General features: G+C 56.4%; 5 protein-coding genes across 5 annotated transcripts in view; 3 read left to right on the top strand and 2 right to left on the bottom strand.

Annotated features, from left to right (window-relative positions):
• PFDN1 (prefoldin subunit 1) overlaps positions 1–6,580 on the bottom strand; it is a 31,516-nt gene extending 24,936 nt beyond the window's left edge. The window contains exons 1-2 of the mRNA XM_053957010.1: positions 6,494–6,580; positions 6,132–6,298 (exon numbers count right to left, since the gene is read on the bottom strand). Of these exons, the coding sequence (XP_053812985.1) occupies positions 6,132–6,298; positions 6,494–6,526 (200 nt within the window). The 5' untranslated portion in view covers positions 6,527–6,580. The remainder of the gene's footprint in view (positions 1–6,131; positions 6,299–6,493) is intronic.
• A 1,091-nt stretch (positions 6,581–7,671) lies between these two features.
• HBEGF (heparin binding EGF like growth factor) lies at positions 7,672–14,942 on the bottom strand. The gene is made up of 6 exons (XM_053956977.1): positions 14,808–14,942; positions 14,394–14,567; positions 12,289–12,466; positions 10,237–10,392; positions 10,031–10,123; positions 7,672–8,949 (listed from the first exon to the last, which is right to left on the bottom strand). The coding sequence occupies exons 1-5, from the start codon at positions 14,848–14,850 to the stop codon at positions 10,051–10,053; spliced, it is 624 nt and encodes a 207-aa protein (XP_053812952.1). The 5' UTR covers positions 14,851–14,942; the 3' UTR covers positions 7,672–8,949; positions 10,031–10,050.
• A 2,673-nt stretch (positions 14,943–17,615) lies between these two features.
• LOC128795844 (electrogenic sodium bicarbonate cotransporter 4-like) lies at positions 17,616–20,079 on the top strand. Its single transcript, XM_053956911.1, has 3 exons — positions 17,616–17,884; positions 19,429–19,589; positions 19,793–20,079. Exons 1-3 carry the CDS (start codon positions 17,616–17,618, stop codon positions 20,077–20,079), a joined length of 717 nt encoding a protein of 238 aa, XP_053812886.1.
• A 42-nt stretch (positions 20,080–20,121) lies between these two features.
• Positions 20,122–23,002, top strand: LOC128795928 (electrogenic sodium bicarbonate cotransporter 1-like). Its single transcript, XM_053957049.1, has 3 exons — positions 20,122–20,375; positions 22,009–22,093; positions 22,376–23,002. The coding sequence occupies exons 1-3, from the start codon at positions 20,122–20,124 to the stop codon at positions 22,631–22,633; spliced, it is 597 nt and encodes a 198-aa protein (XP_053813024.1). The 3' UTR covers positions 22,634–23,002.
• A 148-nt stretch (positions 23,003–23,150) lies between these two features.
• Positions 23,151–23,724, top strand: part of ANKHD1 (ankyrin repeat and KH domain containing 1) — a 106,449-nt gene continuing 105,875 nt past the window's right edge. Inside the window, exon 1 of the mRNA XM_053957042.1 lies at positions 23,151–23,574. Coding sequence (XP_053813017.1) covers positions 23,287–23,574 — 288 coding nt within the window. The 5' untranslated portion in view covers positions 23,151–23,286. The remainder of the gene's footprint in view (positions 23,575–23,724) is intronic.

Genomic DNA, 23,724 nt, shown 5'->3' with positions numbered 1-23,724 from the left:
TCTAGAGGCAGGGACAAAGCCAAGGTGCCTTACTACAGCCCTCAATGCACAGGAGCCCAACCTGCAAATGCTGCCCTGAGCCTGCAGGCTTCCTGAAGGCTCTGGCATTTCCATGACAGCACATTGCCTCAGGCTCACAGCACATCAAACTCCCTCTTCTAGCAAGGGCAGCCTGCAGGAGCACTCAGGTCTCCCTTCTGACCCTTTTTCTTCTCAGTTTAGATCTCATCTCAAGTTTACTGAGGTAGCTCCTTCCTCTGTGTTGTCTAGGTAACAGGTGGAGAAAAAGTTAGGGATAAAGAAAAGAATGGAACAGACTTGTGTGAATGTCATAGTCCCAGTCCCAACAGAAAAATGTTCCTAAAGAGTTAAATGTCACCAGGCAAGGGAGACAAGCAAGAGGAAAAGCTGTATTGCTAATCTCCTATCAGAACACCCACGCAGTAGGTGGGGGACTATAACCAACAGATTTATTTCCAGTAGGGATAAGACTTATTTGCATTTTAAATTTGCTATTATTTTTATTTTAAGACCCGTGTTTCTGCTGCTTATGTATTTCACAAACACTGACTTATCAGACATGTCCAAGTTCTCTGCCTAAAGCTGATTCTTTAAAGAAATCCAGCTGTTTCCTAGAACGGGGCAGATAGACATCTTGCACACAAGCCATGGAAATCTTTTCTTCTCTGATGTTTCAGTATTGCATGGAGAAATTATGTAGAGCAGCAGGGCAGAAGAGCTATAACTGGACCAAGATATCCAGGAGATTACAAATGAGCAGCCCTGGGCAGCAGGAATAAGATCAAGAACTAAGCGGGGGCAGGGCAGTGGGGAAGGAATGTGTTTGGAAATGAGATGTCAGTTGAAAAAGGAGCCTGTGCCCAAGAGAACAAGCTCCCTTTCTGAGCTGGAACCAAATCCAGGAGTCCAGGAGTCCAGGTTCCAGTATCTCACTACTGCCAGCAGTAACCAAGAAGTCCATGGACCAGCTCTGCTCCTCTCACCCTCCTAATTAACCAGGAAGGGGATGACAACCAACTCCTGCCCCTTACTTCACAGACCAAGTCACAGGCAGCAGCACAGAAAACTACTGCATCACCCCTGTGTGCATCGTTCTCATTTGTGCTTTCTATGACAGCTCTCTAAAAAGATCTTGCAAACTTTTAGGCCCACTCACACCTAACAACACTGTGAAGATCATTGTTCAGGCTGCAACAAGAGTAGTTCAGAATCAGGAAAAACCTGAAATAAAAACTGTGTGATGGAAAACCTCTTGGCTTATGACCACATAGCCTTCGATTCCTCACGTACCAGCTCCCAACAGCTCGTTCAGTGTGCAGCAGCAGCAGTGGTCAAGCAGCTGGACACAAATTTTGTTTTCTTCACAGCTCAGGGCCTGATTGAATTTCTCCACACACCAGACTTACTGTGGAAAATAAATCCTCCCTTTTGCAATAGCTACATGGAGGAACTTTAGGTTTACAAACCACAAATTGGCCAGAAAGCAACACGCTGGTCCCTGGGACTGGTGTCAGCACCTGTCAGCTCCTCGGCAGCCGGGCTCCGGCGCCCAGCCCGCACCGAGCCTTCCCCACAGAGCCGGGCCATGGAGAAGCCACTCGGATTTCACACACCAGCCTATAGTTAGTAACTGAACCATCAAGGTTAAGCCTTGGGTGTCCTTCAGCTCTTTGTGAGATTTTTGACATGTGAGCAGGAAGCACAGGGCAGCTGCCCTGTTCTGTGCTGGCAGGATTGAACACCTCACACACACAAACAGTGAAAATGCAGCTCCTGCAGCCTTACCCAGTGATGTGCAGCAGGGACTGCTGCCTTTGGGGGTTCAGGAAAGAGCTTACAGTGATTGAACCTGTCTCATTTTCAAACAAAACCATGAATCACAGTAAAAGCAAGAATGCATTTAAATCCAAGGAATCATCAAGAACATTTAATTCTCTCTCAGGTTTCACATGCATATCGTTCAGCCACCAAAAATCTGAACCACTCTTTAAAAAAAATCGAAAAATTCAAAATCATGTTATTGCAGCTGTCCCATAAAATACTGTAATGGTACAAAGTCATTTCATAGGGACAGCTGTGATAATATATTATGCTTGCAGAAAATCTTGAGCTAAAAGTTGTGCTACAGTATTTGCTTGATTTTTACTTATATTTTCTCTTTTAAGTGTTTTCCCATTAGCTGTACAAGTAAACTGATGATAAAGCAATATCAAACCAAAATTGACTGTCTATTTTGGCACGGTATGAAAATCTGCAGCACTCTCCTCACTGTGCCCCACACCAAGTGCCAGACATTTTTCTTCTGTAAATAAGGATCTTGTCCAGGTTATGGGCTAGAAGAATGTAAAGGGAAAGGTCTGAAATATTCAGACAGAATTCTGAAGCTTAAACTTTCAACATAGTTCTCAAAGCAACACGATGATATCAGTTCACAAATAGCTTAAGCAGAAGTCCAGCACAGTGGTAGCTGTCTCAGGCTACGTAACAGGCCCTTCAAAAGAGTATGAAGTAACAGAACTGAAATGTATTTGGCAAGATGCCACCACCCAGATGAGATCCCAGCCTCATGGATATGTACAATACACAGCAATTCATCAGCTCATACTATGGGGCACTGACATTTCTTTTGTCAAACCAAAAATAGCTTTAGCAAAAGTAAATTGAGTCCCACACGTGGAGCCCGGTAAGGTCTCGGCATGTTACACAAACTGCAGTACTTCCCAAAAAAAAAAAAAAAAAATAAAACCCAAGTTGAGGAACAACAAATGAAAATTTCACATTCATCAGCAATGAAGGAAAAGCATTCTGGGAAGGAAGGAGACTCAGGATAGGGGTTCAGAAAATAAAAACCACATAACTGCTTTCCAAGTACTGCACAAGGAAGTACCAAAGCAGGCAGACTTCCCCCAGGATGCAGCACGTCACCACAGTTTCTCAAGCCTTCAAATTCCACGAAGACCTGGAGCATCTTGTCCTACAGAAGGGTACGTGCTAGTCCTTTGCATACAGCCCATCCACCCAAGCTGGAGGAAAAACACAGAAACCCTATCAGAGGCCAGATTCTAAGTAGCAATTTAGATGGGTCAGAGGGAAAAAAAATGGAAATTAAAAAAAAAAAAAGAAAAAGTTAAGCACAGAAATAGAAGCACAAAACTTACTTCAAGAATTTAGTTATTCAAGCAGAAGAACCCTGATAATCAGAGTTAACAGTGACTCAAACCTCCACCCTTCCTGGATAACTGAAACCCTTTAGAGCTCCAGTATTTCCATGCTGGACTACGTAAATGAAATTAAGACATCACAAATATGCCTTTGGTGGCCAAACTCATGTCCATGCAGGACATCTGCTAGTCCACTCCACAGAACATGGCTTCTATGTCCAGAAGAACCACAGTGACCACCTCCTTTGGTCTCCAGCAGAACACAAGATGCCAGACTGCCCCTGGATTTAAACTCCTGCTCAAGGGTTGCTTTAGCCTGTTTTGCCAAAAGCCCAAATTTCAGCAATAAATTCTCTGCTAGGGCTGGAGTGGGTTTCAGGAAGTTCCTCATGTATTTGGTGCAAGCTCTCTTCACTAGGAAGTGACACAAATCACACCAGTGCATCACTGCCAATTGGCAGGGCAGCTTCAGTCCCACAGCCAGGACAGGCAGAGCTCACAGAAACACCCTGTCAAGCTTAGGCAAGGGAAAAATAAAAGGAAAAAAAAGAATGAATGAATAGCATTCAGAAGAAGAGCACTCCCTTAATCTGTATTTGCATAGCCACTAATACAACAAAGCCCATGAAGAGTTCAGTTTTTAAACAATATCACAATGCAAATATTTTCCTGCTGGCGCCGCTGCCATTCCCGAGGAGCCGGAGCTGCTGGCTGTGCCTCACACCTGTCTGGTCATGGAAAGGTAAGGAAGAGAGGACTCCCCACAAGACTGGGGCTCCTGCACACAGCAAGGGTAAGTGGTTCAGCACATCAAGAAGGTGTCTTACTCCCAAGGAGGAGGCAGAAGCAGAAAGCAGGACAATGCACTTCAGACCTTGATGAAATAACATCTGCTTCCCACACTGATTCAGAGGCAAGATCATTTAAAGACCAACACTCTCACATTCTTAAAGTACCTTGAGGGACTTCTCCCATCCAAAGGCACTGTGGACCTTCAAATTCTGAAAAAGCTTTAGAGAAACATGTCTCCAAAATTATCTTTTACTCTTCATCTGTCTGCTCCATGAAGAACTCAAACAGAAAAAAAAGCCTTTTGAGACATCTCATGACTACTCCAAACACAAGTGTTTGCTACATCTACAGCCTGCCCGGGTCAATCAGTCACCTCTTGCAAGAGACCAGAATCTGTCTCTTTCTGATCTGTCACCAGCATTCCCCACCAAACCCAACATTTAATGCACCTACTTGGAAAAGTTTATTTAGTGGGAACCCTGCCACTCTGAACATCTCCATTAGCCTGGGTACAACTCCCCTGAAAACTCTCAGCAAAATGCAAAGTACACACCATTCCTGGCTTCCCAGTCCTGCCACCTCCCTACAACTTGGTCAGCAGATTGTGTGGGCTGAGGGATGAGGGCACTTGAAGTGTGACCTGGCTCACTGCTCGGTCCTGTGATCAGCCACTTTGACATGAAGAAGGTGGGGTAAACAGGGCGGGGAAGAGGTCGATACAATCACCCCTTTTGGCAGCAGTCTGAGCAGATCCAGTATTTCACAAACCACATCCCGAGTTGGGCAGTCATCACTGTTACCCAACTCACATGAGACAAAATCCTGTTTCTCAAATCAGAAGTGCAGAAATCTAATGTGATATTTGTCAAGCAAGCACATGTTTCAGATTTGAACCACTTTATATGGTGAAATCTCTCTGTATAAAGACCACTTTATAGGGTCTTCTGTCAGGGGCTGCTGAAATCCCACCAAAGTGCATTGCAGAAATTAATCAGAACACCTCAGTCTGGTTTAAGGTGTTTCTTTTGACAGCCATCCAACACACAAAAGCACATCTTTAAGAGTGCACTGAGACTACCCATACGAGCTTTATGTTCCCTTCCAAGGCTTTGAAAAAAATCCAAACAATGACATTAGATCCATTCCCTGGCATGACACTGCAAGGGACATTTCTGTAAAACACCTGTGCCAGCAAAGCCCTGAGCACAGGAACTATGCACAGGGGTTTTCAAGGAGTTTGACATAAACTACAGTGGAAATGACTGATGCTGGGCAGATCTGTGAGGACCTTCCCACAAATGCCATTTGGCATTAGAGTACTGCTCTGCTAGTTGAAATTACAAACTCCCCAGAGGTGCCAGAGGACAGCATCGAGGCCAGGAGCTGAGCCAGCAAGCAAAACCACACAAAGCCAATAGAATTTGTAACAGCCCTTCATCAAGGCAGCCAGTACCTAACCCCAAGAGGTAAAGGAATAAGCCTCGCTGCATTCGCAGGCAGATTGCTGAAACTAAAAATGAAAGACAATGAGAAAAAGGAAACAAGTGAATGTGCTCACAGAAAGCTGATGTCCTCTTTGTGAAGGGGAGAGCCTCCTGCCCAGGGCAGCTTCATAGAGCCTCAGGCTGGGGGTCTCAGAATCACAGAATCAATCAGGTTGTAAAACACCTCTGAGGTCACTGAGTGCAACCTATGACCCAACACCTTGTCAACTAGATCATGGAATTAAGTGCCATGTCCAGTCTTTCCTTAAACACCTCCAGGGATGGTGACTTCACCACCTCCCTGGGCAGCCCTTTCCAATGTTTAATCAGCCTTTCTGTGAAGAAATTCTTCCTAATGACCTACCTAAACTCCCCTGGTGCAGTTTAAGACTATGTTCTCTCACCACTTGTTATCTAGGAGAAAAGCCTGACAACCACTTGGCTCCACTCTCCAATCAGGAAGTTGAAGAAAGCAGGAAGGCTCCCCTCGAGTCTCTTTTTCTCCATGCTGAGCCATCACAGCTCCTTCAGCCAGTCCTTTTGCTCTAAACCCTTCCCCAGCTGCGTTATCCTTCTCCGGACATGCTCCAGACTCTCAGTGTCCTTTCTGAATCGAGGGGCCCCTCTCCCGGCGCTGAGAGCCGGGGTGTCCCCCGCTCCGGCCGATACTCACATCCGCCCCACGCCCTCGTACATGCGGGTCTCGTCCACCAGCATCATCACCTCCGTGTCGGTGAGGTGCGCGTGCTTCTTGGTCTTGGTGAGCTGCTCGATCTGCAGGTCGGCCAGCTTCACCTTCTGCTGTGTGTCCATCACCTTGGCCTGCAGCTCCGTGAAGGCCTGGCCAGGGGAGAGCGCGGGGGTGAGGAGCGGCGGGGGCACAACCGGCCCCGGGCTGGGAGGACCAGCCGGCGACACCGGGACACAGAGGGCGACATGAGGAGGGACACACAGTGGGCAGGACACACAGTGGAAGGGTGGGACACAAGGAGGGAGCACACATGAAAGAGGGACACACGGGAGGGGGTCTCGTACCTTCTTGAGCTCCAGATCCACGGGCGCCGCCATCTTGTCCGTGCACGGCGCATGCGCGGAGGGGCGGGGCAGTCAGGGCCCCACCCGCGGGCGGGACGCGCTGTGGGACCGGCACCGGCACCGGCACCGGCACCGGCACCGGCACCGGCACCGAGCGGGCCGGGGGCTGCCGCGGGACCGGCACCGGCACCGAGCGGGCCGGGAGCTGCCGCGGGACCGGCACCGGCACCGGCACCGAGCGGGCCGGGAGCTGCCGCGGGACCGGCACCGGCACCGAGCGGGCCGGGGGCTGCTGTGGGACCGGCACCGGCACCGGCACCGAGCGGGCCGGGGGCTGCCGCGGCACCGGCACCGGCCCCGAGCGGGCCGGGGGCTGCTGTGGGACCGGCACCGGCACCGGCACCGAGCGGGCCGGGGGCTCCCGTGAGGGCTCCTCACTCCCGGCCGCGCCCTGCGGTGCCCACCGGTGGGCTTGTGGGCCCGAGAGCCCCTGGTCGGGCCGGCCCTGCCTGCGTGCCCCCGGCCCGGGCTGAGGGCGCCGCGCGGGGTTGGGAGAAGGCTCGGAGCGGCCGGAGTGGGAGAACCATCCCTGCCTTAGCTGGGAATCCTAGAATAGTTAAGGAGCTGGAAAGAACCTTGAAGATCATCTCATCCCAGGTGCCCCCTACCCCAGGCAGGGACACCTTCCACTATCCCAGGTTGCTCCGAGCTCCATCCAGCCTTGCCTTGGACATTCCCAGGGATGGGGCATTCACAGTTTCTCTGGGCAGCCTGTTAACATCCCTCACCACCCTCACAATAAAGAACTTTTTTCACATACCAAACCTAAAATTTCTTTCTTTCAGTTTGTACCGATTGTTCCTTATCCTGTCACTACAGTTCCTGGTGAGGAGTCCCTCTTTGGCTTTCTTGTCCCTTCAGACACTGAAAGGGTGCAATGAGTTCTCTATTCAACCTTTCCTTCTCCACCAGAGCAGCCCCAGCTCTCTCAGTCTGTCTTCATAGGGAAGATCCTCCACTCCTCTTACCAACTCTATGGCTTCCTCTGGACTTGCTCCAGCAGTTCCATATTGTTCTTATGTTGGAGACACCAGAACTGGACATGGTAGAGGGGAGGAATCACCTTCGACCTGCTGGCCATGCTCCTTTGGATGCAGCCCAGGATCCTGTGGGTTTTTCTCTGCCTCACAGCTCTCTAGCAGAGCCAGCAACTCCCCTGCTCTCACTTCCCCCCAGGAAAGAGGAAAGAACTGGTTTGGAGGTTATTTTTACTGCAAAGTAAGGAATCATTCCTGATCACTGTATGAAGTGATGCTTGCTGGAATTACCTCAGCTTCAGGAACCTGCAATCACCCCAAGAACAGATGGGATTCCTTTCAAGAGGGGTGTGGGTCCACCTCTGGATTTTTTTTTTTCTCCTAAATCGTAGAACCATCATAATATTATTTGGTCAGAAGGCACCTTTAGGATAATCCAGTCCATCTTCCAGTTGATCAGGTTGCTCGAAGCCACATTCAGCCTGGCCTTGAACACCAACAGGTATGGGGCAGCCACAGCATCTCCAGGCAACCTGTGCCAGTGTCTGAGTGACAAATGCTGCCTTAAAACCAGGGACTATTCCCATTTGAATGGATCAGTGGCCAGCAGGGCTTTATTCATACTGGAGGCAGCTTTACTTGGTGAGCAGACACACAAACATCACACTCTTCCCAAAGCACCAGCTGGCAAAGATGAAGAAAATCTCCAAAATAATCCACATGGGGCCAAGCTGAGATGGATCCTGCCTCCAGCCCCTTACACCACACTGCTCCTCAAGGATGGCACAAGCTGATCAGCAGCCCTGACCACACACTCAGGATCTCTGCTGCTGTTGGCAGTACCCCACCAGCATGGAACTGGTGCTGAATGCAGCCTTCAGAATTCTAACTCCTTTCCACCTCCATGATTCAATTAATGACCCAAGTGTTTGTTACAAAGTGTTATTTATTAGAATATTACATTGCACTTAAAAAATAAGGGAGGTCTGACCCTGTCATCTTGACGTACATGAAGGATGCAGGGCCAGACCTACAATAAATATAAATACTATGTACAGTTTATCTAAAATAAATATATAATTTAAAATGAAAAATATCTTGTTAAATAGCTGTTACCCTCCCCCCCTTTCTGCGGCGAAGGAAGCCCCGAGCTCGGTCTCCTCCCTTTCACAGCTTGTTGCTCGGCACATACTGCAACGGACGGAGAGCCGCCGGAGAGCCCCTGTGCCCCCGAGCAGCGCTGCCGAGCCCGCTCCGCCCCGGAGGTGGCCACGGAGCTGCCACAGTGCCGCCGCTGCCCGCGCAGCCCCGCCGGTGCCGTCCTGGTGCTCCAGCGAGCCCCCAGTGTGCCGCAGCCCCGTGCCGCAGGCGCCGCGGTCTCGCCTCTTCCAGGAGGTAGAAGTGCATTCGTGCCGACCCCTGCAAGAGAGAGGGGAGAGCTCACACCGCGATCCTGGGCTGCTGTGCCTCAGAGCACTCCCTGCGTGCTGGGGGAGAGGTGCCGACCCACCCAGCCCGGCGGGAGAACCCTCGTGCCCACCCAAGCCCCACTCGCCGCCCCTCGGGGCTGGACCCAGGGGGGATGGGAGCCAAGGTACCCACCATGCTTCCCTTCCAGGGAGCACAGCACTTCTCCTCAGAAACACCCACCCAGTAACCCCCACAATAAAGGGGACAGTGAGGAAAGCCTTGTGTCATGTCTCCTTCCTGAAAATTCAGCTTCTATGAAAAGCTCAAATTCCCACCGCCAACACTGTGATGAACATGACAGAAATTCTCCAAAGGCATTACTTCATCCTCACAAAGAACAATGACTTTTCTTTTTTTTTTTTTTTTCAAGAAAAGAAGTAGCTGTAATATGTCTGACCACATCTAACGTCAGGATTTAGGTCAGATCAGAGGAAGTTTGACAAATTTTCACCACTCAGCCCCAGAGCCACCCCTTGGGCAGAGCACACACCCCAAACCAGCCAGAAGAACATGGCATGGGCTGGCAGCAAGATCCCCCCATGCCAAGCTGATAGGCATTGCTTTGGTGCAAGTAGTAAGTAGAGTGGGAATGAAAAGGAAAGGGGTTTTTTACACATGTATATAAATAGAGGCAATATCTAAGGAGGGGAAGTGACTCAGAGGGTCAGAGAGAGAGCAGAATGAGCAGGGGGAAAAAAAATCTAAACAAAACAGAAGCAACTTCTCTACTACCAAACATCCCCAAAGCATGGAACACCAGCACAGAGCAGGGACTTAGGGTTAGAAAGAAGCACATAGGAATGACAGGGGTGCCAGGGGACAGGATTTCAGCAGGAAGGGGAGAAAAGAAGACTGGAGCCCCCCCAGGGCAGCCTAGACTCTCAGCCAGCTGCTTCTCCAGACTCAGGCTGCCTTCAGCTCCTGCCTAGCTCTGGCACAGGATCTACACAGCAGTCCCAGCCAGCACAAACAACAGAGCCCCAGATGTCCACCAGCCCCACTGCTGCCCCGTGTCCAGCCAGGGGCTCACCTCGCCAGCACCCGGCATCCTCAGTGATTCACAGTGATGCCCAGCTTGATTTTCTCTTCGTTTTCTACATCGTAGCCACCCCTCTTGTGACACCTGTGAGGCCAAGCAAAGGGATGCTCAGGGCATGGAGAAGCCCCTGTCACCCTCCTCTAGCACATGATCTCCCCAGGGACACAGATCAGGGAGCTCAGTTCCATCCCACTCACCTGAGCATCAGCAGGGCTGCGATGATGACGAGACACAGGGAGGACAGGACAACAGCAACGACGGCCAGGGCTGTGGTGTGGTCGTACGCGCTGGGCGGGTGCTCCACCGGCAACAAGAGGCCATGGCAGCGCTCTCCATGATAGCCTGGCTGGCATCTGGGCAAGAAGGAAACTCCTAAAGGTCAGTGGTGAGCAAGGACAGGAGGTCTTCGTGTTCCCCCACACCCCATGGGAAGGCAACGCCTCCGTGCTCAGCCTTAACCAGCACCCTCCTGTTCCCCTCGGGCCCCACACCCCTGAGCTGGGATGCCACCATCATGTCTATTGTACTGGTAAACTAAGATTCTCCTGCACCTAGCAAAGGTTCCTATAAAGGTTGAGCTCTCCCCCAGTAGAAGACACTGGGGTCTGTGCTCTTCCCAGTCACCCCCAGGCAGGTTGACCAGACCACCTCTGGAAGTGGGAAGGGAGCAGTGAGGCAGCTAGGCCAGCATTTCCCATGGAGCAGGATGTCCCTGCACACCCCGCCAGCTCAGAGGTGTCCCATCCCTGGAGACTTGGGAGGTTGCTCATGTAACAGAAATAACGCTTCACACAGGCTGGGAGGCTTCCAGCCCTCCCTGAGCCACATTGCACTGATGCAACCAGATAAATATATCCCTCTATATCCAGCACCACTGACCCTCAGGCTGATCTCCAAGCCGGACTCAGCCCAGCTCCTGGGCTCACAATGCCCCACGCCAGCATCACCTCCCAGGCACAGCAGCAAGGCTGGGCACATGGCAAAGGTGCAGGACCCAGTCCAGCAGCATCCTCATTCCACCCTGTGCCCCAGGAAGCAACACTCCAGGAGACCCTGTGACAAAGGCACAGCCAACCACCAAGAGCAGCCACCACCGAGTGACACCAGTCAACACAAGGCCTCTTTAGCCGAGGAGGCCGGGGCAGTTGGCCACTGTTACTAAAAACTCCGATGGCTCTGAGAGATGCCAGCCAGGCACAGACCAACCATGCTGAAGAGACACAGCCAGCCCCCAAATCTCTGCTGCTTGTCTGTGTCCCAGTTTCTCTCCAAGCCCCAGGGATCTGGGCAGGGGACACCTCGCTGTCCCAGGCCTAGGCCAGGGTGTTACAACCCACATTGTGCTGGGTCACCAACCCAAACTGAGCCTGCAAAGATGTCCTCTCATTGGCAGTCCTGAGTCCCCCGTGCAAGGGCCCAACTTCATGACAGCTTCAACAGGGAGAAACCAGGGAGTTAGAGGAGCTCTGTGGAGCTTGATCCCTGCAGATTGCAGATCCTGTGGGCACCATAAGCCAGGGAGCTATTATCTTCCCTGGGCTCAAGGCTGGGTGGCTCAGAGGATTGATAGTGAAGAACAAAGCCTCTTACATATCTGCCAGCTCAAGTCCTGCCCACGTCAGTGGGGATCAAATATGCACCCCAGAGTATTTCCTGCAGCAGCAGTGCTGTATGTAGGTGCCCCAGCAGCAGGCAAACACTGTCTCCTTCACTTGCCTCATCCAGTCCCTGCTTCTCTGCACCCCAAGGTGGGTGGGCAATGGACAGGCCAAGGGACAGCTCAGGCATGGCTTTGGCAGCCTGTCCCCAAAGGTGCTACCTCCACTCTGCTTTGCTGCTGGCATGGCAGAGATGCTCCTCCCACCTGCATTGATGTGCCCTGACAGATGCAGGAGCCCGGAGGTCTCAGAGTGGGGGATTTACAGTGACAGGATCAGGATGAGCTTTCCCAAATCAGACCTGCAGAAGGCCTCAGCTGCCAGACCCCAGCCCTACACACAATTCTGCAGTCCCCAGCACAGCCAGAGCTCAGCGTGCTGGCAGGGAACCCTGGCTTTAAGGCCATGACAGGATTTGGGGAAGGGGTGGACACTTCTCAAGAATTACAAGGAAGAGGCCAAGTCAGAGTTGTCCCTGCACGGGTAGGGAACATGCACTAAAAATATCTCTTCTTTTCCTCTGCCCAGCCAGGAGAATTGCAAGAACCATGACTAAACCTCCCCCCACACAGGCACATGCCAGCAACTCACATGCAAGAGGGAGCTCCCAGCTCTCGGATGTACTTGCACTCGCCGTGAATACAGAAATCCTTGTACTTCCGCAGGCACGGGTCTCTCTTCTTCCCCAGGCCTTTGCCTTTTCTTCTTTTATTGCCGTTCCCTTTTTTCTTGGGAGTAACGAGGCCTTGAGGCTTTGACAGGAAGGCAACTGAAAAACAATTTGGGAAGGAGAGAACAGCAGTCAGATCAGCTCCACGTGCCAACCAAAGGGAAGGCAAAGCCACATCCCAGGGCTGCCACAACTGCTCAGCCCTGGCTCCCACAGCCCTTTGTGCTGGGAGCTGCCCCCGAGCCCGGGGTGGGGGGGGTGGGCATTTTTTTTTCAGCTCCTCACAAATATCATGGCCTTTCCAATTCATAAGAACAATTCTCAAGGAAAGAAGGGAGTCGGGCAGGGGGAACAGAGCTTTATACATCTCAAATGCTGCTATTATATGCACCAGTTTCCACTGAATACAGAACATTGCTAATTGCCCCTTTATCTGGCCTTTATTTCCCTGACAAGCACAGGCTTTTCTAAGACCCTATTCATGGCTCTGATGGACTCTCCTTCCCGTGGGCACAAGGATGCCTTACTCACCCCAGGGCAGGATTAAAAGAGCAAGCCTTCCTTAAGTTTTGGTTTTGCAGAGCCCAAGAGAGATGGTGAGGGCATCATTCCCATCAATTACAACGGTATGTTTTAATTGTGGTCCAGTAACCAGCGGCTTTTGGTGCCAGACCAGCCCCCTGCTGGGTTGGTGGAAACTAGAGCACCAAGCTCCTCACCCAAACATAGCCCAACACTAGCAACGGTACTGAACGGTTATTAAAGAGTGCAGATGCCAAAAAAAAAAAAAAAACCCAGCTCGCAGCTTGATCTCACGAGGTGCTGGAGAGCACTCACTGCTCCAAGGGGGATTTTTTAGCCCCCCCGAGCTATGGTGCTCAGTAACCCCGATGAATTAAGCCCGGGGCTGCTCAGGGAGGAGAGTACAGCAGAGTCCAACCTGGCAAGTTGTAACCTGCCCAGGTTACAGCTCAACCGCTTCTTGACGGAACCAGCGCCTCTCATGCTGGCACGCACCGGTTGCACACCTAGCAAAGTTATGTCGACATCCACCACGCTGCGCCTGGAGAAAACCGATACTCCAGGAAACTCCGCGGCTTGGAGAAGCCCCCGGGTGAGGCTGACAGCAGAGGCTGCTCCGTCCCCTGCCTCTCCTGCCCTGAGGGTTATCTCCCAGCCACAGCCCGCCGACACACACTGCTGCGTTTCCCGAGGGCTGAGTCCCCCCGGTGCGAGTGGCTCAGCCCGGTTTTGCCAGCATTTTGTCACAGTCTGCTGGCACAGCCCGAAAGCAAAGAAAAACACGGAAAAAATGGGAGGGTGAGCTGCACGGAGCAGAGCACGCTCCTGGTGCCAGGTACTGCCCTCGGCACGCCGCGTGTGCGAGGCACAGGTACATGTCACCCCCTCAGCCTGCGATGGGCCCCCGTCCAGCCCCCGTGAGAGACCCCAGGACACTCTCTGGTGCCAGCCCGGGGCAAGGAGCCCGGCGTGGGTGCTCGGGAGCCCCAGAGAGCGGCAGTGCCCCCACCGCCCCCGTGGCGAGGCCGCCGGCTGACGAGCCCTGCCGCGGAATGAGGAGCAGCCGCGCGTGGGCGGCGGTGACTCACGACGGTCCCCGCGCCACGACCGGCAGGGCAGCGCGGGTCCCCGGCCACGGCAACGCCGCCACGAGGGGCTCTGTCTCCTCCTGGCCAAGCAGTTCAGAGCCGGGACCCCCTGGAACCCGCCCTGCAGGCGACTTCAGGAACACGGACAGCCCCTGGCAGGAGCGCCACTGCTCCGTGCTGGTGCCCCACAGGCTACTCCCACTCGGGTCTGCTGCCGCCGGGGCTCGGTATCTGGGACTGCTCCCACCCACCGCTGCAAGTCCCTCCGAAGCGGAGCCGGAGCTGCTGCCGGGACACCCGCGGGACTGAGCCGAGCTCAGCCCGGCACCTTCGCGACCTCTCCGGCTCCGACTGCCCCCAGCCTAGCCCGTCCCGCGCCTCCGGCCCCGCCCTGGGACCCCTTATCCCGTCCCTACCTCTCGGCAGCTCGCTGAAGTCGTCCCCCGAGGCCGCTCCACCGCCCTCCTTCTCCGGGCTGCCGCCGAGCAGCGGCGCCGTGGCCGGGACCGGCACCCCGCCGCCGCCGCCCTTGTGCAGCACCTCGTTGTGCAGCTCGTCCCGGCGCAGCCCGCCCGCCGCCGCCGAGCACACTGCGGAGAGAGCGGTCAGGAGTGGGGGCTGACACTGCCCTGCCCGGGACCCCCCACGCGGGACAGGGACCAATCTTCCCGTTTGCCCAAAGCCAGGACCAGGACGCCTCTGCCGGCGCCCAGGAGCGGCCATGCCCGCCTCGCCCAAGACCATCCCCCCACACATTCGGGACCCTCCAGTCGAGCACGGCGCTGGGATGCGGCGCCCGCACCCAGGACCCTCCCCACGCGAGCGCGTACCTGCCGCCAGCAGCGCTTGGATCAGCACCGCCCGCCCGTCCATGACCTGCGGGCACACACGTCCAGCCACTGCCGTGCTCCGCTCGGTCCCGCAGCGATGCCCGCTCTCCGGCACGGTGGCCCCGCGGCGGACAGAAAGCTGCGGGCGGCGGGGCGGGGCGGGGAGGGGCTGAGTGATCGCCCCGCCCCCGGGAAGGGCTTCCCCACCGCCCCCGGGGGCGTCCCGCCGGCTGGGACCGGGCCCAGGTCCCGGGACCTTGGCCCAGGCCCGGTGGGTTCTCCTCGCTCCGGAGGCGGGCCAGGGACCCAAAAGCCATCGCCGCAGCGGTGCCGCTCCGCGCTGCGGGCCGAGCTGGGCGGAGAGAGCCCGGAGAGAAAGGGTTTCTGCAGAGCGCAGAGGGCAGGAGATGGCCAGGGGGAAGCGTGGCCCCAGCCAGGGGGACAGGAGGCAGATCCCGATGGTCCCCGTGGCCCCAGGCAGGTGGCCGAGGTGGCCCGAGGGTGCTGGGAGAGCGAGTGCACCTCAAAAGACGAGCATCACGTGAGAGGCAGGACCTCAGGAGTCAGGGCTGCACCTCTTCCTGGCCCTGGGGATGGGATCCCCCTCAGAAAGGGGACAGGCTGCCACCCATGCGCCACTGCACCAGCGGCAGGTCTCACCAGGGAGGTGGTGGCAACATGAGATGGCAGCAGAGACCCCTTCTGTTCCCAAGACCCCATTTGTGTCCCTATGCTGCCCAAGTGATTGAGTCACAGCCTCACCTCACAACACCCCCCAGCCAGGCACTGTCCTTGTCCCTGTCCCAGCCTGCTGTGTATGGGCACTGCCAAAGCTTCCCCAAGCCCTTCACCACGCTGGCAACCGTGTGCTGTGTTTGGCTCCATCCTCAGCACAGGTGACAGCCAAAAAAATGTCACTGACATCAGTGCTGGGTGAGTGCAAGGTCCTGCCCCAGCTCTCCTTTGGGCCAGCAGAAGCCCCTGGTTGGTTCCTCGAGGTCCTGAGCCCATGGCTGATTTGGGCTCAGCTAGGCATGAGCAAATATTCCTGCCATTGTTGTTGCTGTCTCCAAGGAATACCACCGGATCTGGCACCCCCCCGCTCACACCCTCCTTCTTGCTCAGACTTGACTTTTGCAATTGTTTGCTGGATGTTTTTCCTTCCGCCTCCTCCGGCCATCAAGAGCCCAAAGCCTTTGGTGGCACGGGTGAGGGGCTGTGTCCCTGGGCAGTTCTGCACACTGGCTCCTGGGGAGGTCCCCATGTTGGGATGGAATTTTTTGCCCCTGCCAGTCCCCCACCACGTCCACAAGGCCGGGCTGGGCGTGTGCGGGCAGTGTATGCGGGCAGCATTTGCCAGCTGCCCTGGCACCTCTGGAGAGGGAGGTACCAGCTCACGTCAGCTGCCAGGGAGGCAGCTGGCACAGAGGACTGGCAGCAGGCAAGGGTGGGGGGGTTGTGTGCAGGCTGCTGATCCTGCCTGCCTCTGCTTCCTGCCTCTGCCTCCTGCTGCCTCTTCCCCTCTGCCTCCCACAGCCTCCCATGACCCCTTCCCACCTCCTGCAGCCCCTCACAGCCTCCCTGTCCGTGCCTGCTTCCAGTCATGCCCCATCTCATGCTGCTGAAGCAGCCCCCACAGGAGGGGGAGGTGAACCTCAGGAAGATTTGGGTGCCTCAGGGCATCTCTGATGCTCCTTATCAATAGGTCCTTCTGCCAAGGATCTCCCCATGGTCCCCACCCCAGCTAAGGGCACACGTCCACATACCATGGTACCCGCTGGTATTACAGAGCAAACAACCTGGACACCCTGGGCCAGATCCTTGGCCTCAGTTCCTGCGAGGCAGGTACCAGGACCTCAAAAACCCACGCACCCAGCCGCCTTTCCCCAAGACGTGACTCTGCCGTGGTGGTGCCTGGCCCTGCTCCAGCTGCTCCTGGCGCTGGATCCTGTCGAGTCCAGCGGGCTCCAGCACAGCCGGCCCGTGCTGGAGCCGCGGGTGTTTGCGGTCTCGCCGCCGTGTTTGCAGTGCACACAGCCCCGCGGTTTGTCTGCAGGGGGCCGAGGGGCCAAGCGTGGTGGCAGCGGGCACGGCATGGGCACAGCGAGCACCGTGGCTGCTCTCTGCTGGCAGCGCTGTGCAGGCCCTGCCGTGTCCCTGTCCCTGTCCCTGTCCCTGCAGGGTGCTGCGGCTGTGCCCACGTCCTTCCCCCTCCATCCGCTCACCGGCTGCAGCTCACACAGAAGCCTTCTGAACACCGGCACGGCCCCAAAGCCCTCCCAGCCCTTTCCGTCAGCCCTGCCACTGGCAACCCCTTATTTCCCCACTGTGGATTTGCTCAGCGGTGCCACATCCATCCCCAGAGCATGTCCCCATATCCTCTTTTCCCAGAAGGAGCTGCCATGGGCTGTGTCACCCCTCCTGCCACGGGCACAGCATCATTGCACAGGCGCAGATACCGCCACCAGCTCTCCAGGGCTGGCCCTGCTACACCCTCACCAACGCCTTGCAGGCTGCAGACAGGGCTGGGAACACACGAAGATCCCTGTCCACCCAGGTCACTTGTAGGAGACAGGTGGGTCCCCTGGTCCCTGGCCCAGGTGGGCAGCTGGACGTGGCAGGACACAACCATACTGGGACCAGTGGGGCTGACCCTGCTGTTTTGGGATGCTTGTTTTGGGCTTGGCTCCTGTGTATTGGTTTGTGGCCAGTTTAAACCAGTTCACAGCTGTTATAAGGTGTGGGATGAGTGGGATCCTGTGAGTGCTGGAGGGGAGCCCACACCTGTGGCTGCCGGTGCCAGTGGCCATGCGAACCCACATGCCCGGGGCGGGTGGCACGGCTCTCCGGGCAGCAGATAACTGCTCACAGCCCAGACTAGAGAGCAGCAACCCTGGAGCTCCCTCCCAGGCTTTCGGCTGCAGCATCTTTCCCTCCAGCACGGCCACAGCGGCCCGGCGAGCTGGTGCCGCCCTGCAGTGGGAGGAGAGGGGGGACGTCACCTGCCCGCTGCTCTTCATCCAGCTCAACCAGCTCCTCAGCACCCCGGCGGGGCTGGAGTGGAGGGAGACGGCCAGGTAGGCACACCTGCGAGAGCCAGGCTGCTGGGCCACGCTTTGGGAGCCCAGGGCATGTCCCGAGGCTGGCCGTTCCCCAGGCTCAGCCCCAAGGCAGGGCTCTGCCCCGCCAGTGCCCAGCGGGGCTGACTTGATTTCATGGGAGGGGGCAGGATGTCAGGCAGGCCAGGCACAGCCCCTTCCTCCTGCTCCTCTCTGGTGCCTCTCCGAGGCTCCAGCGGCTGCACCGGCGCTGGGATGTCCCCGTGCCCCCTGGCACTCCTCCACCTCCCGGCAGGGGCACGGGGACATCGGCCACAGGAGTCTGGGGGCAGCAGTGGGTCTTCACCCGGGGTCGGAGTGTCTGTGGGACCAAAGCCGCCGTGCTGCGGCTCTCCCCGGCAGCCAGCCCCGTTGTGCCCGCACGGCTGCCCCTCGCAGGAGCCTGCAGTGCCGGGGCACGCTCTGCCCGTGCAGCACGACCAGCGCCCCGCGGCTGCGCGCCCACCCACGGGGACAAAGGGAAGCTCTGTCCGTGCCCGGCGTTAAAATATTTGGCATGGCCCGAGCGTGAAAACAGCTCAAGACACTTCTGTTCTGACTCCAGCAAGCGTTGCTAATGGCAGGGCCACCCCCAGCCCCAGCACAGCTGGGGGAATGGATGGGCTGGGAGCAGCCCTGCAGAAAATGACCGGGGGTGCTGGTGGGTGACAGATGGGACATCAGCCGGCACTGTGCACCGGCAGCCCAGAAAGGCGAGTGTGTCCTGGGCTGCACCACGGGCAGTGGCGTGAGGAGGGGCTTCTCCCTCTCTTCTGCTTTGTGTGGGACTGCCCTGGGGCACCACATGCAGCTCCTGTTGAAGCACATCCAAAGGAAACCATGGAAATGATTCAAAGGCTGGAACAGCTCTGTTGGGACAGCTGTGCTATGGAGACAGGATGAGAGAGGTGGGGTGTTGTTTAGCCTGGAGAAGACAAGGCTCAGGGGAGACCTTAGAGCCTCTTCCAGTGCCTAAAGGGGCTGCAAGAGAGCTGGAGAGGGACCTGGGACAAGAGACTGGAGTGACAGGACAAGCAGGAATGGCTTCCCACTGCCAGAGATCAGTATCAGATAGGATATTGAGAAGAAATTCTTCCTTGTGAGGGCGGCGAGGCACAGATTGCCCAAAGAAGCTGTGGCTGCCCCATCCCTGGCCAGGCTGGAAGGGGCTTGGAGCAAACTGGGATAGTGGAAGGTGCCCCGCCCATGGTGGAGGGCTTGGAATAAGGTGATCTTTAAGGTCCCTTCAAACCTGAACCATCCTGTCACCTCATTACGTCTGGAATTCCCCTGATCAGACCTTAGAGAGGTGTGGGTCTGCAGGAATGGGGCATGACCACTTTGTCTGCCCAGCTGGCCCTACACCACGAACCAGCTGCAGGCCCCTCTGAGCCACCCAAACCCCTCCCTGCCAGTGCCAGCCCCATGCTAAGCTCAAAGATGGACCCAGGCTCTAGCTCCCACTGCCTGGCACAGGGCACAGGGCCTACCCTGCCACTGACCCCCCACATCTCCCTGGGCAGGTGGATCAAGTTTGAGGAGAAGGTGGAGGATGGTGGGGAGCGCTGGAGCTCACCCCATGTCCCAGCTCTGCCCCTGCACAGCCTGTTCCAGCTGAGGACATGCCTGCAGAAGGGGACAATGCTCCTGGATCTGGATGCCACCAGTTTCAAGGAAATAATTGGTACGTGAGTAATGCAAAGGTCATCTCCTGGGATGGGCTGGTCACCAGAGAGGGACAGGCCACCAGGAGGTGCCTATAGAACAGCACTGATGAATGACAGCTGGTACCTGGGGGGGCTCTCAGCTAAGGGGGTTTTCCCCTGGGCAACTCCCCAATGGGCAGTGAACCAGGGGCACTCAGAGCTGTCCCTGTCCCTGATGCAGACAAAGCACTTTCTGAGCAGCCCGAGGACGCAGAGCTGCAGCCTGCACTGAGGGAGCGCCTGGCAGCCCTCCTGCTCCTCCAGCCACAGCACCAGCCCACAAAATCCCTGCTGCAGCTCCTTGCCGAGCTTGGTCTCTCTCCCTGCCGAGGTAGGAAGCCTGGCTGTCCCCCCAGGCATCGTCCCACTGCCTCCAGCCCGGGGCAGTACCCACACTGGCCGTTTGCCTGTACATGGATTTTGCTGCTTCCTCTCTTTCTTTGCAGGGAAAGCCAAAGGCAGGTCTGAGCCCAGAACCCAGGTCTCCAAAATACCTCTTAAGGAGCAGGTATGGCAGCATGGAGCTGGGCTGGGAGCAGCTACTGCACCCTGAATGCCCAGCCACGGCATCCTGAGTACCCAGCTGCTGCATCCCTTTCCTTTCAGCTGAGAAACAGATTTAAGAAGAAGGTCCCACTGGGGGCTGAAGCAGCCCACGTTGCTGTCGGGGAAGTTGAATTCCTGGAAAAGCCCTTCACTGCCTTCATTCGCCTCAGGCATGGGGTGTCCCTTGGCTCCCTGGCTGAGGTTTCTCTTCCAAGCAGGTAACAGAGCGTGGCCGATGGCCCTGTGCCCTCCCCCGTCCCTGTCTCCCCATTTTCCCCCACACCAGCCAAGGCTTTGCCTATCCAAAGCAAAGGGAATGGCACCCAGTGCCACGTGCAGTCCCAGAATCCTGTTTCACTGCTTCCCCTCCTGCTTTTCCCAGCTTCTTAGGGGCACTGCAGAATGGGCCGAGTGTGGAGCATCTGTTGGGCAGCCTGGAAGGGACATCCCCTGGGTCATTCCCACTGGGCTCTGCATTCCCTGTCCTTAGCTGGTTCTGGATGCTCTCCACCTACTGCCGGGAGCGTGGGGCCTGCAGCGGGGGCGGGATGCAGGTTTTTAGGAGACTCTCGTTCTCCCACTGTTCTCCTGAGTGGTGAGATGGGGTGGGGGGAGAGGAGCAGGGCAGGAGGTCCCCATGGTTTCCCCGTGGCTGAGGAATGCATCCTCTAAAGCCGTGAGGGGAAACGGGCAGTGTGCCTTCAGCTGAGGACTTCCTTAGGAAGCGCGCGGAGGAAGCAGGCGGGGATCAGGAGGGACATTGCCACCTCCTGGTCACTCTGCCCAGAGCACCCGTCCCCAGGAGCTGGGAGCAGCAGGACAGACATCCACCCACCTCTGCTCTCTCCTCCGCAGGAGTTGGGTGGCGAGTCCCCGCGAATGCCCCAGGGTCTCGAGGCTTTCATGATAACCCCTTGCTCTGCATTTTCCTCCCCCAAATTGGGATGCAGACCTTGCCCCTACCATCCCTTTGGCCAGGGTGCCATCCCCTCTGCTGGCCATGCCAGGCTGTCCCACAGGTGCAGCCACTGCCTCAGGGCTGTCTCTCATCCAGATCCATATCTAGGGTCTTAAGGTTTTCCCATCGCCTTGGTGCAGATGCCTGGCTGAAAGCAATCCCGTGTGGCAGCTGTCACCTCTCGTCCCTTTGGAGCAGGCTCCAGAGGCCTCCAGCACCTGGGGGTTCTCTCAAGTCCCACTTGCATGGCCAGAGGAGTTTCCCTGCCCCCTCTCTGGGGGTTTGCTCAGGGTACAGTCACTGGAACTGCTTGACAATCTCAGGCTTTCAGGACTGTAACCATTCCTGCCAGCTTTGGAAAGGTGTGGAGGATTCAGTTAAACATTTGCGTGGATTGCCCCTCTGGAGATTTTGCACCATCTTCTCAGTTGTGGGATTTTTACCATATTTTATCAAGGGCTCTGAGCTCTCTTTCCAGTCTCCTCCCATGTCCCCAGAGTCCTGTAAAACCTGCTGCCTGTGCTGCTGGCAAGCTCTCCTTCCCTAACACACCAGCATCCTGCCTGTGAGGAACATTCCCAGGAAAATGATGCCACAGACACCTCCAGCTGAGGATTTCTCTTCCTCTGTCCCAAAGACCTGTTCCCCCACACCACCTAGTCTGGATTTCTGCAGATCCTTGTGATCCAGCCAGGGTCCTGGTGTCCCATGGTTTCTGTGAGGTTGCCATGCAGTGGCAGCAGACATGTGTCTCATCTTCTGCCCCCGACCCCACTTTTAGGGTGGCAGAAGCCCCCCCAGGCCTGCCCAGCCCCCATCCCCATGGTCCCCCCACAGAGAGGCATCCCCTGGAGGGGAGAGGGCTGCTCTTGAGATGTGTTGTCTTGCCACAGGTTCCTCTTCATCCTGCTGGGCCCCCCCAGAGTGAAAGCCTACCACGAGGTTGGCAGGGCCATGGCCACACTGCTGACAGACGAGGTGAGCCTGGCACAGCACCCAGGGATGGGATGGGCCTGGAATGGGGACACCAGGACTCCTCTCCTCTGCAGGCTGCAGAGGAGGGCAGAGGATGGGGCAAGCTGGTGGCCTCCCTTGCCCAGGATAAAAAAACCAAAAGCTTGCGTGGGTTTGCAGGATGCAGGGCACCTGTTGTCCTGAAGTGGGTGTGTTTGTTTCCTGGTGATGGCTGCAGGCTGGGAGGAAGGTTCCAAGTGGATGAATGCAGGGACATGATGGCCAAAACACAGCATCTCTCCACAGCTCTTCCAAAGAGTAGCCCGGCAGGCTGAGCACCGGGAGGACCTCGTGGCAGGGATAGAGGCGTTCCTGGATGAGCTGGTTGTGCTTCCTCCTGGGAAATGGGACCCTAGTGCCCGAATTCCTCCACCAAGCCATCTGCCATCTCCACGCAGAAGGTGGGCTGGAGGGAGGGCACCCCAACCCCTGCCAGCCCCTCTGCAGGGTCCTGCAGGGATACCTCTGTTTGTGACACTGGAACTTCCATCTCCATGGGGATGAAGCTGCCCAGGAGCCAGGGTGTCCTCCCAGCCAAGCCCCTCCATAGGTCCCTGCTTTGGTCCCTCCTGCTGTTAGTCCTGCTGTCCCACTTGGCTGTGGATGGCAAGTCCCCTCCAAAGGGAGCTGATGGGAACACTGGGATGCAGCACTTACATGTGAAATTCAACCTCTGAGCAGGACACCCTAGGCTCTGCCCAGCTCCTCCACTAAAACCAGTCCTGCAAGGGTTGGCTCCAGAGCTTGCCAGAGGAAATCATGGTTGAGTTGGAAGAAACCTTAGAAGATCATCATCTGCCGTGTCTCCTCTTCCTGATCTTTCTCCTCTCCATTATCAGGGGATGCACAAGCCCTGTTTGCACCCCTGTCCTCTCTCCATTCTCCCTTTCCTGTCCTAGTGTCCTCTAAATGCAGCTGGGTCCTGAGGGTCCCAACCTGCAGCCTGTTGTCTCAGGCTCTGCTCTGCCACAGGACCACTGTGGACCCACTGGACCAGCAGCCACACGGTAATGGGGACATGACAGCAGCTGGGGACAGAGCCAGCCCAGGGCATCCACGCTCTGGGGAGGAGCTGGAGAGGACAGGCAGGTCAGTGTCTGGAAGGGCAGTGGGAAGTGCAGCAGGGTGCTGGATTTGGGGCAGGTCACTGGTTTTTCATGGGGCCACCACGTCCAAGCCCCTCTGAGTTCCTGCATCCAGGGGAAGGGAGAATCCCTTGCGGTGCAGCTCTCTGTGGGGTCTGCTCTGAGACCACCCTCCCTCACCCCAGGCTTTTTGGGGGGCTGCTGCGAGACATCCAGAGGAAGGCACCGTGGTATGGCAGCGACTTCTCCGACGCCCTGCACCCTCAGTGCCTCTCAGCAGTGCTCTACATCTACCTGGCGACAGTCACCAATGCCATCACCTTTGGGGGCATGCTGGGGGACGCAACCGCCAACATGCAGGTCAGTGTGGCCGTGGGGTGCCTGGTCCCAACCCTACTCAGCCCAGCCCAGAGGGCCCCTGGGTGCCCAACTCCTACCAGCATCCCCAGGACATCCTGAGCATTGCCTGAATTCTGCCTCCTTCCCTGGTGGTCCCCAGCACTGACCCTG

Source organism: Vidua chalybeata, chromosome 15, assembly GCF_026979565.1.
Source record: "Vidua chalybeata isolate OUT-0048 chromosome 15, bVidCha1 merged haplotype, whole genome shotgun sequence".
NCBI classification, from domain to species: Eukaryota; Metazoa; Chordata; class Aves; order Passeriformes; family Viduidae; genus Vidua; species Vidua chalybeata.
Note: the sequence above shows the minus strand (reverse complement) of the source record. Positions and strands in the feature narration are given on the sequence as shown.